Source organism: Carassius carassius, chromosome 15 (assembly GCF_963082965.1).
Source record: "Carassius carassius chromosome 15, fCarCar2.1, whole genome shotgun sequence".
NCBI classification, from domain to species: Eukaryota; Metazoa; Chordata; class Actinopteri; order Cypriniformes; family Cyprinidae; genus Carassius; species Carassius carassius.
Window position 1 is genome coordinate 17239450 of NC_081769.1, and position 17338 is coordinate 17256787.

At 38.5% G+C, this 17338-nt stretch overlaps 2 protein-coding genes across 3 annotated transcripts in view; one reads left to right on the plus strand and one right to left on the minus strand.

Moving 5' to 3' along the window:
• Positions 1-637: 637 nt before the first annotated feature.
• On the plus strand, positions 638-14509 carry znf526 (zinc finger protein 526). The gene is made up of 8 exons (XM_059567646.1): positions 638-1024; positions 2546-2822; positions 2921-3081; positions 9187-9294; positions 9972-10756; positions 10855-10981; positions 11857-13437; positions 13618-14509. Exons 2-8 carry the CDS (start codon positions 2567-2569, stop codon positions 13777-13779), a joined length of 3180 nt encoding a protein of 1059 aa, XP_059423629.1. The 5' UTR covers positions 638-1024; positions 2546-2566; the 3' UTR covers positions 13780-14509.
• A 703-nt stretch (positions 14510-15212) lies between these two features.
• The window catches only part of LOC132158298 (protein capicua homolog), a 50942-nt gene continuing 48816 nt past the window's right edge, over positions 15213-17338 (minus strand). For both annotated transcript variants that reach the window (XM_059567647.1, XM_059567648.1), the window contains exon 21: positions 15213-17076. In XM_059567647.1, the coding sequence (XP_059423630.1) occupies positions 16787-17076 (290 nt within the window). In that variant the 3' untranslated portion in view covers positions 15213-16786. The remainder of the gene's footprint in view (positions 17077-17338) is intronic.

Genomic DNA, 17338 nt, shown 5'->3' on the forward strand with positions numbered 1-17338 from the left:
TTTCATTCTTTTTTCATGCCAAGGACTCAAATAAAATTGCAAAAAAAAATTTTTGTCTTACCAATGAAAAAAAAAAAATCATTTGAGCGTCAATGGAATAACATACTCGAAACTAACATAATTTCCAAAAAGAATATTTAAAATTACATAACCTAATAGCATAACACACTATAATACAGTAGTACAGTAACAACTCAATATATAAATATCCAACTGATCACATTTATTGTTGATTAAAATCTTTAGTTTTACAAAAACGTTTACATTGACAAATTTTTCCGTTTACACAAAAGTCAAACTGTTTTTCCCTTGAGTTCAGGAAGGTCTGACATGTTTTATTAGCATTGTCTATTATTTGAGGGACTTATCATATACATTTCATGAAATGAACAACGAATAATAAATATATAACAATAAACACATAGTGTGTTTTATTAGTTTTATTATTAATGAATTTATTGATGATTTAATTTATTGATGACCTTTCTATCAGCAGATGTAGCCTCGCTTTTACAAGCTCTAGCATCCAGAAATGCTTCAATCATTAGACTGTCCATCACAAGAGCTGGAGTTAGACAGACAGTCTTTCTATCCAATCAGCGCCTTGCCCACGCCACAGGCGACCCTCCATGGGGCGGGCAGCATGCGCAGAGCAAGGAACAGAGGCCAGACAAACGGTACATTTCCACATCCACGATCGTCTTTACGTCAAAATATTTCATAAACATTGCGTAGCACTGATTAATATTGGTTCGTTGCGGTGAGAAACGCATTCTGAACACGGGAACGCTTCCGCGGTGCCGACGAGCGCTGCACGAGAGATCACCCAGCTGCAGCGCGCGCGGCGAGCCTCGGAAAAGACTGGGGAAAGAAGGCCTCCCTTCAGCGCTCTTAGACCTGCGGGGAAAAGTGAAGAGCGCCGCCTGACGACCGCCGTACAGCGGGGTGACTCGCTCAGGAGACAGCGGTGCGCTCCAGAAGCTCTGGCAAAATCTGAAGAGCGCCACCAACTGCTCGCCACAAGGTAAACCACTACCTGAAACCCGCTAAAGCTGTTGTTTGTTAGTACCGATTCCGCCAAGACTAACGTTAGTGCCAGAAGTTTTGCATTATTTTCAGGTTTATTATAAAACAGTTTGCTTTTAACACATGCATCTGTTTTCTAATTTATTGATGAAGAGAAGTTATTGAATTGTCTACTCGTATATTGTGCACAGATTTCATATTAAAATGTTGTGCATAAATATATTTAATGCATAGGCCTAATGACATGTGACCTGATTTAATACATATTCTCATAAACAGCTGATAGTTTACAAAAAGTAGGGACACAGCCTTGAGATCTTAAATAGAAATATCCATATATATATATATATATATATATATATATATATATATATATATATATATATATATATATATATATATATGTGTGTGTGTGTGTGTGTGTGTGTGTGGAGAAAGAGAGAGAGAAACATTTTTGACTCCAAGGCCCCCTTTGTAGAAGAGAGAATTTAGACCCAACTATAATTTATAATAATCTATGTGTATTAATCTCAAAATTATTTTAAACTATTTAAGTGTGTCTTTTAGCAGTTTAATTCAATTCAATTTAATTCAAGTTTATTTGTATAGCGCTTTTTACAATATAAATCGTTACAAAGCAGCTTTACAGAAAATTACGTTTCTACAATATTTAGTAGTATCTTATAAGTGGTGACTGTCAGTTTATGTGCATATGACAGGATTTTTCAGAAAAATTAATACAAGACATAGTCAGGCAGACGATGAACATTATTAACTGCAATTATTGATGCAATCACAAATATTTGTTAGTTCTGTTTGTTGATTCAGGGTTAGCATCATCTGAGGTCTTCTGAGGGTCAGCATCATCTTTTCTCAGGTGTTCTGGATCCAGACTGGAGCTTGTGTAAATCCTAGTCCGTGGCAAAACATAGAAACAAAATAGATACATCATTTGCATAGCTGCTGATCCAACAAAGTAAAATTAGTTTAACCCAAGCTAATGAATAAAAATGCACATTTGATCAGATGCAACTACACTCACAATTTAAAAGATACATTATTCGTATGCTTGGCGAAAGAGATGTGTTTTTAATCTAGATTTAAACAGAGAGAGTGTGTCTGAACCCCGAACATTATCAGGAAGGCTATTCCAGAGTTTGGGAGCCAAATGTGAGAAAGCTCTACCTCCTTTAGTGGACTTTGCTATCCTAGGAACTACCAAAAGTCCAGTGTTTTGTGACCTTAGGGTGCGTGATGGGTTGTAGCGTGGTAGAAGGCTAGTTAGGTACGCAGGAGCTAAACCATTTAGGGCCTTATAGGTAAGTAATGATAATTTGTAACTGATACGGAACTTAATAGGTAGCCAGTGCAGAGACTGTAAAATTGGGGTAATATGATCATATTTTCTTGACCTCGTAAGGACTCTAGCTGCTGCATTTTGGACTACCTGTAGCTTGTTTATTGCATTACAGCACTGCATCAGCTCTTCATCACACCGATAGTTTTTGCATCTTAACAGGTTTAGCACTGTGCAGTTACCATGAGTGATCAGGAATATGTGGAGCATCAGTACATGTGCAGTGAGTGCCAGCAGCTCTTTAATACACTGGAGGAGGTGCTGGTGCACCAACAGATCCACACTGGAGCAGATGGGGGCGAGGTCGAGGTCCTGCCGAGCCTTGAGGACTGTGACACTGGGGAGAGCCATTATCAGTGCCTGGAGTGTGGAGCCATCCTGAGGAACCCAGATGAACTACTGCTGCATCAAGAGCTGCACATGAGAGAGGCAGGCCAGGGTGAGTGCAGTATTTAATGTGTGTTCTGCTGTACTGTATGTATCTTGTTTTTTTTTTTTAAAGTGCATGTAATCAGCACATGAATGCGTTATTTACAGAGTTATGTGAGGTCACAGAGGTGGATGCTGTCGATGCAGAAATGCCAATCCAGTATCAGTGTTTGGAATGTCTGGCTCTTTTTGACACACCTGAGCTGTGGTTTGCTCACAGAGAGACACACAACAGAAGCAGCACCCACAGCAGCTTGAGCAATGACACAGTGAGTACACACACACACACACACACACACACACACACACACACTCTAATAAATAAGGGCTGGGTATCCATGCTGATTATGATTTGCTCTCCATTTGTTTTGATTAGATTCCTATTCTTTTGAGAGTGGCAGAATTCATTTATGTAGGAAAAAAAATCTTTTTCAGCTAATGAGCCTTCTGACTTGGTATATTGTAAAAATGTTTATTTTAAAAATTCTACAAACAGACCCCAGACTATGAAGTCCTGTGGACTTTTATAACAATATATACATGGGCTGGTCATATAATTAGAATGTCATCAAAAAGTTTATTTATTTCACTAATTCCATTCAAAAAGTGAAACTTGTATATTATATTCATTCATTACACACAGACTGATATATTTCAAATGTTTATTTCTTTTAATTTTGATGATTATAACTGACAACTAAGGAAAATTCCAAATTCAGTATCTCAGAAAAAATTGAATATTGTGAAAAGGTTCAATATTGAAGACACCTGGTGCCACACTCTAATCAGCTAATTAACTCAAAAAGGCCTTTAAATGGTCCCTCAGTCTAGTTCTGTAGGCTACACAATCATGGGGAAGACTGCTGAATTGACAGTTGTCCAAAAGACGACCATTGACACCTTGCACAAGTAGGGCAAGACACAAAAGGTCATTGCAAAAGAGGCTGGCTGTTCACAGAGCTCTGTGTCCAAGCACATTAATAGAGAGGCGAAGGGAAGGAAAAGATGTGGTAGAAGAAAGTGTACAAGCAATAGGGATACCCGAAACCCTGGAGAGGATTGTGAAACAAAACCCATTCAAAAATGTGGGGGAGATTCACAAAGAGTGGACTGCAGCTGGAGTCAGTGCTTCAAGAACCACTACGTACAGACATATGCAAGACATGGGTTTCAGCTGTCGCATTCCTTGTGTCAAGCCACTCTTGAACAACAGACAGCGTCAGAAGCGTCTCACTTCAAAAAGTACTGGATTGCTGCTGACTGGTCCAAAGTTATGTTCTCTGATGAAAGTAAAAATCAGGGTCCCAGAGTCTGGAGGAAGAGAGGAGAGGCACACAATCCACGTTGCTTGAGGTCCAGTGTAAAGTTTCCACAGTCAGTGATTCGTTTGGGGTGCCATTTCATCCTCTGGTGTTGGTCCACTGTGTTTTCTGAGGTCCAAGGTCAACACAGCCGTATACCAGGAAGTTTTTGAGCACTTCATGCTTCCTGCTGCTGACCAACTTTATGGAGATGCAGATTTCATTTTCCAACAGGGCTTGGCACCTGCACACAGTGCCAAAGCTACCAGTACCTGGTTTAAGGACCATGGTATCCCTGTTCTTAATTGGCCAGCAAACCCGCCTGACCTTAACCCCATAGAAAATCTATGGGGTATTGTGAAGAGGAAGATGCGATATGTCAGACCCAAGAACGCAGAAGAGCTGATGGCCACTATCAGAGCAACCTGGGCTGTCATAACATCTGAGCAGTGCCACAGACTGATTGACTCCATGCCACGACGCATTGCTGCAGTAACTCAGGGAAAAGGAGCCCCAACTAAGTATTGAGTGCTGTACATGCTCATACTTTTCATGTTCATACTTTTTAGTTGGCCAAGATTTCTACAAATCCTTTCTTTGTATTGGTCTTGAGTAATATTCTAATTTTCTGAGACACTGAATTTGGGATTTTCCTTAGTTGTCAGTTTTAATTATCAAAATTAAAGGAAATAAACATTTGAAAAATATCAGCCTTTGTGTAATGAATGAATATAATATACAAGTTTTGTATATTTATTATAAAATAATAAACTCCCATGAAAAAGTATTGAAAAGCCTAAATTTTTTTATATGGCTTAGGTATAAATCAAATAATTTAATGTACATTTTTCTGTTCCAATGTCTGGGCAATGGTAATGTTTTTTTTTTATGTTTTTCAAAAGTCTTTTATAAGACTATTTTGCTGCTATGGTAACTTATTATCATTGTTGAAAATATTAAACATTTTATGTGAAACCATGATTTAAAAAAAAATGTCAGGATTCTTTGATTAATAGAAAGTTCAAAACAATGGCTTATTTGAAATATATTTCTTTTTTGTAAGAATGTAAAAGTTTATACTATCGCCCTTGATTACATTAAATGTATCTTTGCTAGGGGTAATCTATTAGACTGTGGCTGTCAAATGCGGCTTTACCGAGCTCAACAGCTTTGACCCATGCAAATATAAACAAAACACTATTGGCTAATTTAAAAGGTGGGTGGGGCACCCGCCCTCTCTTCTAGAGATGGGAAGTTCGGATCATTTTACCGACTCGGACCTTTGAGTCTCGTTCAGCAAAATGAAATAATCTTTTTTCGAGTCATTTCGTTTTTTACAAATATAATTTAAATGTTATGTGTTACTTCCCTAACATGTCTACTAGTACTTAAGCAAACCTTGATCACACTACAAACAATAAAGATCTATAATGTTATAAGAAACAGAAAAGATTAATTCATTGTTTACCTGGGTCTTCAGTCTGTGATTAGAATTGAATTGGAATTTGCAGATTAATAGTTACAAATGTGTAGACTGAAATTCACATAAAGAATATGACATACACAAATGTTTACGACATATTCACTTTACAAGTTGGCACTTGCAACCTCTCAGATCTGGCAGTACTAGTTCAAATCCTAGCACTTTGACTTCTGTTACTCCTTTTGTGGTATTCCTGTTGCAAAACTCACTTGTGCACTTGTATATGCAGATGAGAGAGTGCAGAGCCGGGGGCGGGGCTGTGGTGCAAATTAAGACATTTTATTGGTCGATGCCTGGCCAATGAACAACCCCAGCCATCACGACTGGCCAAGAAAGAAATTTGTGTTTTATGCATATTTATCAGTTATTTGTAAAACACTGCAGCAAACTATTTTCACTGAATATCCTTATATAGCTTTTACAGAATTTTAAGACATTGCATCCATCCTGTAACTCAGGTGTTATCTGGTAGACAAATAATGCAACATCTTTCATATTTATATCCTATTGCATATTGCAGAGTAATATCCCTGTACAAGAGCCGCTAAGAAACAGTTGTGACATGGTTTGATCCCGCCACCACGCGGTCACGTGTTTCATGGAGCTATCAATAGTACTAAATCAGTTGCGCTGTCAATATGTTTGAATGGGATTAATCGGGCCAGACAGCAGTTTCACTATATTTGCAGTGATTTCTAGTAATTATTATCACATAATATACATTGATTGTGCTTGGACAACTATGCTGACTATGCTTTACAATAGCATTTTATTCTGGGGAATGAAACAGCATTAATATATTCTCATTCTACTTGGCAGTCAAATGTGACCAAACACCTTAAGTGTAACTTTTAACTAATAAAATAACTGTACTACATTTTAGCTCAGTTCTGTTTAGTTAATTTGAAGAGATTTTGGTACTAAATAATATGGGCAATAATTATGATCCTTGAATAAGCATTTAAAATATAAAATTTTCTAATATGCTTATAATTTATATTACCATTAGTGTAGTATTTAGGGTCAAAATAGAGAAAATGTTTTTAAATTCAAGTGCAAAGAGGCAAATTAGAGGTATTTGGTGGCCAGAAATATAATATTCATATGTAACGCCATTGTTTAACCACTAGATGATGGCCTTATGGATGTTTAATAAATACATGTATTTAGCTCTACTCTGCTTGCTCAAAACTCCGCTTATATTTTTTGGCAAGGCTATGAACCAGTTCAAGGAACAAAAACGAAAACCGGAAACAAACAAAATTTAGGCAGGAACAGAACCAGAAACAAACGAAATAAATTTTTATAGTTCTGAACAGAATCGAAAATTTGAAATGGCCATTAACTGGTTAATAACGTTATTTTATCGTTCCATTTAATATTTGAAATTTGCTGTCAACCAATCACGAATTCCAGTAGTACGTCCTATGCAAATGTGACGCTGAAGCCAACGAGTGAAATGTCCGCTCAGCTGTGAACTCATCAAAGGCAAGTCTCAATGGCAATGCCCCGCCCTTAGAGTTTATCTGAGGATATGTGAGAAATTTTAAGAGATCACACGCACCTACAGCGCTTCTGTGAATTGAGAAAACAAAAAAACTATAGGATTACATATAAAGGAATATAGGCATATACACTAAATACATATTGACAGATTAAGAAAGAAAAAAATTGCTAAATTACGGTTCATTGTGACATGTTGCAAAGTTTTCGGAGAAGAAAACGAAAACAGCAGAGAGTGGGCCCCTGTTCATTATCAAAATAAAATACAGTTAAATAACAAATACATTGTTTGAAAAACAAAACATTGTTAAAAAAAACTTTATTAAATATCTTAAAAATACTTTAATGTCTTTAAAGTGTTGACAGATTTGTTTGTTAGTTTGTTTCTTTAGTAGCCTGTATAAATTTGGCCAAAATCTACAAAATAATAAGTTGGCTGTGACTTAACTCTTTGAGTAAAGAAAATGCTGTACTTTATTATTATTATTAGGCAAATTATAGACAAAGAAAATTGTTTTAAAAAAATTAATGTCATTAACCGGTATTTCTTACACCCGAACCATTTTGTGAATGGTAATAATATCCGAGGAACGCAGTAACAGAAATGTTAAAATATTGATTCTCCTCTGAGTGAACCGATTGTATTATTTTATTATTTATTTATTTTTCGTTTTTTCAAGCCCTGGTTTTTAGGTTTTGCTTTTTAATGTACATTTAGACATTATCAAACACTCGATTTTTAAGTTTAATTTTTTTTTTATGTTGCATTTAAAAAGGTTAATTACTGACAAGCAAATTAGTAATTTAACAAAATAAAGAAGTTTAAATTATTTTTATAAAACATAAAAATAATAAAAACAACATAGTTATGCCGCAACTCTGATACATTGATATGCAATAGGATATACATATGAAAGATGTTGCATTATTTGTCTACCAAATAATACCTGAATGACAAGATGAATCTAGTGTCTTAAAATCCTGTCAAAGCTAAGGATATTCAGTGAAAATAGTTTGCAGTTTCACAAATAGCTTATACATAAAAAAATTTCTTTCGACCAATAAAATGTCTTCATTCGCACCAAAGCCCTGCCCTTGACTCTGCACTCTCACATCTGCATATACAAGTGCAAAAGTCAAAGCGCTAGAATTTGAACTAGTACTGCCAGATCTGAGAGGTTGCAAGTGCCACAAAATTGAAGTAAAGTGCAAAAGTAAATATGTCGTACAAATTTGATTGTCTGTGTGTGCTTTTCAGATTAAGCTTTTCACATCAGAGAAGTGAGTGTAAATTTCAGCTTAGAAATACAAATATTAATATGACAAGTTGTCAAATTCAGATCAACAACCTCAATGCAGTCTGAGCTGGAAAGAGAATTGATTAGTTCATCTATCGAGTCATCGAGAGAAATTAATTTACAAGCTTCCTTACAAATGGGTGCATAGTTATTATTATTATCATCTTTATAATTATTATTTACTCTTACAGTTACTGCATGTCTGGTCTCAAATTGTAGCTTTTTACTTCTCACAGTTTATAAATGTGTTGATTTCTGTCATGATGGTTATTTTCCATACACTGAATGTTGTAACAAAGGTAATAAAGAGTTGGTTATTATTATTATTATTAAGTCTCTTTCAGACTCAGACTGCATAGGTTAAAGGGGGGTCTGTCACGTAATAAAGGAATGACTCAACCCCGAAAGACTGAGATGAACTAATCAATTCTCTTTCCGGCTCAGACTGCATTGACTGAAACAGGTGAACTACTAGACTAATTCCAGTATAGAACCTATAGAATTTTGCGCATCTACGACTGAACGAATCACTCCTCGAGACGACTCGTTCTTTCCGAGTCACATAAAAGATTTGTTCAAAATGAATGAATCGTTCAAGAACGACCCATCATTACTCTCTTCCTGTTTCAGTTGAAATTACATCACCACATAGAATTATGCTTCATGTTTCAAGGCACTTCAGGGGAACTTTAAGGTGCTCAATAAACAACTTGCACATACTGTGGAGTAAAATATTAATCTTGTAATCTTTTTAGTAACTTTCTAATTGAATTTTGTGTTCCGTTTCAGGAATATGTTCTTCAGGCAGATGGTTCAGTCACTCCGCTTCAGTTGCTCAATGTTCAAAATCTAGTTCTGGATGAACAGAAGGCAGGCCAGATCCTGAACTTAGCCCAGGTCTGTTAACATACATACAGCTATACACACAATACAAATACAAGGTGCTCTAAGTGATGTCACACATTTTTTAGGCCAAAACATTTTTTGTCACATCCAGCAAACATCTCCCCACTATCCGCTAGCTGCTTGTCCCCTGAACACACTGTAAAAAAACGGGGTCTCTCTAGACACCACAGGCTCCACAAACAACAAGAAAAACAAACTGGGCTCACCCGCAAAACAAAACATAACAAACTGTTCCAGCCAATAACCGACAAGAAAGATTTGGGGGTGGGGTTTGGGAGGTTAGTGCACGGATGAGGAGGAGGAAGGGTCTAGCTAGCCTCCGTTTTGTTTGACAACAATTTGAACGTCAACAAGAAGTTACGACTCCCGGCATCGCTTAGAGCACCTTTAAAGGGGGTTTGTTTTACACCATGATCTTATTAGGAGTGACACGGTAAAATCAATTTTTTCTGTCACAGTGGGTAGTCCTGCCCACTCATTGGTCTAAAATCTTCTGAAAACTGTTGTTGGCAATGCATCTAGTTAAAACACGGTGTTAGGATCAGGTGTTTTCCATCTTATTAATTCAGGAGTTTCGGTGTGACAATGTCCTAGCCTATTTCCACATTGTTTGAGGATGTCACACGACCCAAATTTCCAAACTCACTTCCGTTGCCTTTATTTTTCAGGCTCTTCGAGAGCAAGAAACCCCATCTAAAACTTCAGCCCCTCCCAGAACTATGCTAGTACCAGCCAACGCTTCCCTGCCTGGCTCCACTTCTGCTATGCTCCGCCTACAGTTCTGCTCCGCCCAAGCGATCGCTGATGGTTCTGCTTCAGCTACTCTCCGCAAAGCTAAACTCCTCGCCCCTCTCTTACCCGCCGATCCTATACGGCTGGACAATGTGACCACTTTTAACCTCCTCCCTTCCTCTGGTCAGGTGAACACTTTAAAGAAGGAAAATGAGGAGATTTTAATTATCCATCCTTATGAGTGTTCTGAGTGTAATCTGCTGTTTAGCACACCAGAGGATTTCCTTCAACACCAGGGGGAGCACTTCTTAGGCCAGGACAAAGAGAGTGGGGACACTGGGCTGATGGTGGGGTATGAAGACAGTTCTGGGGCTAAGGAAGATGAAGGAAGAAGCGATGGATCCGAAGAGGGCAGCAAAGTTGGCAAAAGTATTGCTGGGAGGCGAACATACACTGCCCGCTCAGCTGGTTTGGGATTGACGCCGCCACCCAGCAATCTTCAGTGTGAGGACTGCAAAAGAACATTTACCTCTGCCAATCGGCTTGTGGCACACCTTCGAGTGCATGAACAAGGAACACACGAGTGTCCAGAGTGTGATAAAGTGTTTAAGAAGTTGGTGTCCCTTCAGACTCACATGCGCACACACTCTGGTGAGGCACGTTTTCTGTGTGTGGACTGTGGACATGGTTTTACAACAGAAATGACTCTCATGATACACAGGTAATAAATACAAACTGTATAGTCAAACATTAAAACTTGCTAGTGATTTGTGTTCTCTGTCATCAAAACTAATTTTTCTTTCACTTTTCCTGCTTCAGGAAATCCCATACATCTGAGCCACTGCACAAATGCCCATTTTGTGCCAAAACTTTCACCAACATGACGAAGTTCTTGTACCATCGTCGCACTCACCGAGTACGTGAGCCGACCGCACCAGTCTCTCAGGTAATAGTTGACTTAATAAAGGAAATTATCTTATCAGCTGATTTATGAGATTACATCTATTAAATGTTTTCGCATAGCTCAATATTGGATATATGTTTGCTGTTATTTAATTGTTTATGTTCATTTCCCCTATAATTACATTTAGATGCCTTTGCCCTAATCAAAATGAAATTAAGATTTTTAAAAATGTTAAGGATGCACCGATTTTGGCTGATTTTCATGTTTTGGCTGATAATCTGTAAATGCCTCATATTAAACATTTTACACTATATTGTATACAACGTAAATAAAAATGAAACCTTAAATGATGCAAGGGAATTTAGGCATTAATTATTAGGCATAATAATGTACACAATGAAAAACAGACATTCATTTCACATTCATTTTTAACAGGGTTAAATAATTTCAAAGTTAATTTGAATGTTAAAATAGAAAAAGTGGCCATGTACAAATAAATATTCAGTATTGGTGATGCATATAGAATATTTCAAATGTATAAATAACATTTTTTTTTTAAGTAAAATACATTAAAAAAAATCTGTAATATCTGCCAATAACCAATAATGTACAGATATATTGTTCATTCGTAAAAAAAAACACCAATAACTTAACAGAACTGAATTATTATAATTGTATTCTTACATATTTGCACTGACGTCAGTCTTCTCATTTCCCATGCAATTTGAAAAATATCACATTCAAGAAAAATGCATACTGTTAGTGCTATTTAAAAAAAAAAATCACACACCACAGAACCTATTAATTACACAATGGCCTATTATATACTTTTTCCTTAAAAAGGGAATTGAATGGGACCGTTTTAACTAAGACAAAAGATTCATTGTGAGATTAATTCAACCATCTCCGCTTTGCAGATTGTACTGGCCCAGCAGTCACCTCTCTCTATCATCCAAAGAGCAAGAGAACGAGAGGCTGCTTGGAGGAAAGAAAGACATGTTTTGACAGTTCCTCCTGTGAAAGATGACAGAAAAGAATCCAGTGACACAGGTCCTGTGCTCGTTGAAGGTATTTCAGTGGTTTCCCAGTCTTCAGAGCCAACAGAAAACGGGCTTCATGCTGAACCCTCAAATACAGAACAAACCCAAAATGGAGTGAAAATACTGACAGTTGAACCCAACCATTCAACTACTGCCAGTGTGGACGGAGTAGGAGAGGAACCAAGTAAACATGGAACTGCTGCTGAGGAAGAACCAAAGTTCCCTTGCTCTATCTGTAAAAAAAGATTCCCCTCACAGGTCAGTCTGTTGCGTCATCGCCGAACAACTCATACCACCGAAAGGCGCTTTAAATGCAACATCTGCGGTAAACCCTTCAAGAAGCAGATCCATCTGCGCAACCACCTGCGCACGCACACTGGCGAGCGGCCATTCCAGTGCAGCATGTGTGGAAAGACCTTTTCCTCTCTTGCAAATCTTTCCCGTCATGGACTCACACACACAGGAGTCCGTCCGTACCGGTGTGACATTTGCCACAAAGCCTTCAGTCAATCGTCAAATCTTCGTCAACACCGTCAGCATCTTCACGGCAATGTGACGCCCTCACCCTGTCCAGACTGCTCCGCTACTTTTATCCGTCCTGCTAAACTTGTAGCTCATCGTTTTCTTCACCACCCAGGGTCACCAGCACCGTACCCCTGCCCGCACTGTTGCGAGGGGTTCTTGCGCAAGCGTCAACGAGACCTTCATTGCCTGGAGGAGCATCCCAACTTGACTCAGCCACACAGTATCTCTCAGGATTCGCAGTTTAGCAGTCAGCAGGGCTATATGGATAATACAGAGCAACTAAGCGCTCCATCAATGGTGAAACCTAATCTAGATTGCACTATTTGTGGCAAGCGGTTAAACTCTCCTGCAAATCTCCGCCTGCACCAGCTAAGTCATGGACTTGGGCCCGGCCGGCCTCGAGGCTCAAGCTCCGCCACTGGCAAGTATCACCCCTGTCCGGTCTGTGGAAAACACTTTGGTTCAGCCTCAAGTGTTACACTACACCAGAGGGTACATACCGGTGAGCGTCCGTATCCTTGCGCGATCTGCGGAAAACGGTTTCGCCAGAATACGCACCTGCGGGAACACCTTCGCACGCATTCGGGTGAGCGTCCGTTCCGGTGCGAGTTCTGCGATAAGGGCTTCGTGCAGAGCATGCATCTGGCAGAACATCGTCGTACACACACGGGTGAGCGGCCGCATGCTTGCGGTGAATGTGGAAAGACCTTCAAGACGGTTTCGAACCTTAGGAACCATCGGAAGACCCACAATCGTACCCAAAAGCAACAAGAATCAGAACATAGCGCAGAAGCAGTGGCTGCAGATTCTGAAACCGCAACTGTTGCTGTTGTGGAAGCTTCTGAGATGGACCTGGTACCAGCCTTCTGCCAACAAGAAGTGCAGCTTGGACAACCCCAAGTCATTCAAATACAAACATCCAACTTGACACAGGTAGGAAACTGTTACTTTTGTGTTAGATCTGGGAATCGATTTAAAAAAACAGATTCAAAGGTGTTTGGAATTGAAAATATATCGAAAAGGCTGGAAAAATCCAAACTGGTGTCTTTGCTAGTTTTGCATAATGAATTTTTTGTGCACACAATAATGGTTTATATTTTCTCAATGTTTCAGACTGAGGGAACTCCCACTATCATGTATAATGAGCTTGGAGAGACTATAGCCATCATTGAGACGAGCGGAGACCTGGCAGAGGCCATCGAGCTGTACCACACAGCACTGGAGAGTGGCATCAACATGGAGGCCATCACTGTGGACAACCTGCAGTTAATGTGAGAGAAGTGAAAAACAGTGCAGCACTCCAGTGGCCATCATCTTGGTGATTTGAAGACTGTGATTAAAAGAAGAGCACAAGTGGATCGGAACAAGTGCAGAGCGAAAAAAACACGGAAAGCAGAGATTGAGAATGTGTTCCATATTCAAAACATTGTAGTCATTTCCATTGAATGTGTGAACAAGCTTACCTCAAATAGCCACTCTAGTCCATCCTTTCAGATATTTTGCAACATTATTTTTCCATTTTTAAAGACATTTTTTGCAAAATAATTTCAGCTAACAATCTTAAAAGGGGGCTGGTTTTAAAGATGAAATCTGTATTTGGATAGCTCGTTTTGGGACAAGAAATGGACAGTCTGTTTTACTGATACTGCATGACACTCTCATTCTGACATTTGGACAAAGCCAGATGGAGGGTATGAAGGCACAGATTTCAGAAGTAAAGAATTACACCTGTGGACAGTAGAGCAGGTTGATAACACAGGATGCTGTGTAATGATTCCCGGTTAACGTTCTGACCTGCAGTTCTTGGGAAGCAGGAGTTTAAGGGCAGGGGAAGTTCAAAACAAGTGCTCATCATGGACAGATATTATGCACCATCACTGCAGTGGACAATGAATTCCCATGTATTCCCATCTCTTGGTCTGTGCACTGAATGTTTGTAGCATTTTTAATGTTATGATGCTGATTTGGAAAAGTGTTGCAAATAAACTTAAAACGGTTTGTCTCCCTTCCTTGTAATTTCTTTGAGGAAGTGGGGTTATAACAGCAATACCTAGCAATCATGATGTCACCAAGAGATAGGTCATTAAAAAAAATCTTTCGTCTGCTGAACTAAGAGAATATATTTTGAATGTTTCAGTGTTCTTAGTAGATGCAATCCAAGTCAAAGAGGGCCAAAGCAACACTGGTCCCCAATGACTTTCATTGTATGGACAAAACCACACACATTTTTGAAAATAAAATTTTTGTGATTCAGAGAAGTCACAGGTTTGAAACTATATAAGTAAATGATCATAGAGCATTCTTCTTGATTGAAAGTAAATCTTTAAATTTGTTCTTTTGATACATGGAATTAATTCATTTGGCCATAATTCAATTGGCTAGAATGTAGAAATGTGATTAAAAAACTAACCACAATATAATGTTACCAATACTTGCATATGGAAACACCCAATCATTCCATTATTCTTAACGGTCACATCTCATAAATTTATGTACTGTACCATTCAGGCATACTCCCTCAAATCACAAAAATAGATCAGTGAAGTTTTAAACGGTTGTTGCACAATCTTTTTACTTATAACGAAGAGTCTTGTTTTATTGAACATCTGTTTATTTTTTTTACTGAGAGATACAGTTAAAATGTAAAGCTTATCAGTGTAAAGTCTTTCTTAGGTACGTAAATCAGCAAAACAAGTTAACTCAATAAGAACAGTTTATAGCCATATTTCTTTATTTCCCCTTTTGTTTTACAATTTCTTGTTACTGGCTTTGTTTCTTCCAACAATGATTTTGTTGATGCTCTTTATTGTGATCCTTGAGTTTATGGACTTCCACTGTTTTGATGTACAACAAAGACCACTGCTGCAAGAGAAGATCTTCCGTGGCCTCCTAGTCCCACCAAAGCCTTAAAGTGATTGAGGAAAAAATGATAAAGTGACAGGAGGAGGAATGAAAAAGGGGAGGAATGTAAGTGGCAAATCGAAATAATAAAAAACATGTACAACTACCAGAAAGATGTTTGGAGTGTTTTACAATAAAGGCTTACATAATTGCTTCCTGGTACGGAATAAAACATATTGTGAATATCAAGATAAAGAGTTAAAGAGAAAATGTTTAAAAAAGGTAGTGGAAGTGCATCTGGGAGCAAGGGAAGAGGGCAAACTCATCCCTCCATTTCTGCTATAGAAAGAGTATTATTAAGAATCCAGTATATATATATTGGTTACAAGGATCAGATCCACAAGAACATCAAAGCATTAATAAGAACAGTATAACGAGATTTTATAACATAATGACCTGTATTACTACATGTTGAAAAATCAAGTTTCTCCTCTAAAAAGTTAATAAAATTCTTATAATAAATTCTTAAGAATATATTCCCAAACATTTTCTTTGCTCCTTGCTTCACCAGCTCATGAAAAGTTTAATAAAAAATGCAGGGGAAAGAAATGCTTAAATATGTGTTATTTCTTAATATATGGAAAAACATAAACCAATGGCAATAATGTGCCTGTTGACTTCCCTTCCATTACCTTTTTTCCTTCATGACTAGTCAATTGGAGGCTTTGGAATGACCCCAGCTTGATTGACAGCCACTAAAGCCAATCATAGGACGAAAGGTTTACGAATGGCAGCGCAGAGTCTCTCGCCAAAGGTTTTCAGTGCCTTAACAAAGCTCTCTGTGAAAATTCTTCTAAAATTAAAACACCACAGAAGAAAAAAAATCAAAGTCCAACAAGTCTTCAATATCACTTAAACTCAGCCAGTGGAGGCCCGCCTCACAATGACTGGCAGAAACCCAGAAACCAATAAAAAAAAAAACACCTGTGGCCAAACTACTGCCAATCAGGCCGTAAGAACACAACTCAGTCTGAAAAGGGATAGGAGTGCCCTCGCACGTTCCACCTTTCTAGAGGTGTCAGCAATACTGTTACTTCAGTGGCGTACAGGACAGGCCCACAGTCCTCTAGTTTCAAAGTCCAAAGGAAGCCTACTGACTAAGATAATGATGTATATTCAAGAGTGTCTATGTTTATGTAGCCAAGTGTCTGAATGTGAAGTTTTCATAAATCAACATCACGTAAAATACTGAGAAGTTTGAAAACCCCAAAGTGTTTTGATGCATCTCCCCTCATCTGCTCCATTTACATACAAATTTTGCTCTTGCTTTTTCTCTCTAAGTCCTTTGGAGGCGGTCATAGCAGAGACAAGATAACAAATGTAGATCATGCAGATGTTGAGGGGAAACGTGGTCTTCAAGCCATCCATTTTCCCGTCAACCTCATCTGCTGGTGTCCTGTGAATCGACAGCGCTTCTGGGCTCCTCCGAGCTGTTTTGCTCACCCTCCTGCTCAGCCTCTTTTTCCTGAGGCTCTCCCTCCATAGCTGCGTCATTGGCAGCCACCGCCCCAGAAGGTCCCGGTAATGAGGAAATATCCAAAATGCCAGCCGATTCAGATGGAGCTGCCGTTTGCATGATCTTTTGCCGGACCTCACGGATCTTGAGCTGTAAACACACCTTAGTGGGGAAGATATCAGCGTACCGTGCCTGGAATGCAGCAGTAGCTTGAGCTATTGATCGAGAGAAGGGCGAAAGGGGGAGAGAAAGAGAGCATTAGACGAAATAAAATTCTGAAAGTGTTTTTATCTAATGCAGGGATTTTCGGCCTTCATAATCTCAAATGCTCCTCTCAGCAAATTTAAAGGGATAGTTCACCCCAAAACGAAAATTCTGTCTTTAATTACTCACCCTTGTAGTTCCAAACCCGTAATGGTGCGTTCACACAAGACGCGAATGAAGTGTTAAGCGTGAGTGATTTACATGTAAAGTCAA

What these genes read in the sequence shown, in the direction of transcription:
- znf526 (XM_059567646.1), top strand. Translation starts at nt 2,567, where the DNA reads ATGAGTGATCAGGAATATGTGGAGCATCAGTACATGTGCAGTGAGTGC. An exon ending in AGATCCTGAACTTAGCCCAG is followed by an intron (nt 9,295 to 9,971) that starts GTCTGTTAACAT and finishes TTTATTTTTCAG; the next exon opens with GCTCTTCGAGAGCAAGAAAC. An exon ending in ATGACTCTCATGATACACAG is followed by an intron (nt 10,757 to 10,854) that starts GTAATAAATACA and finishes TTCCTGCTTCAG; the next exon opens with GAAATCCCATACATCTGAGC.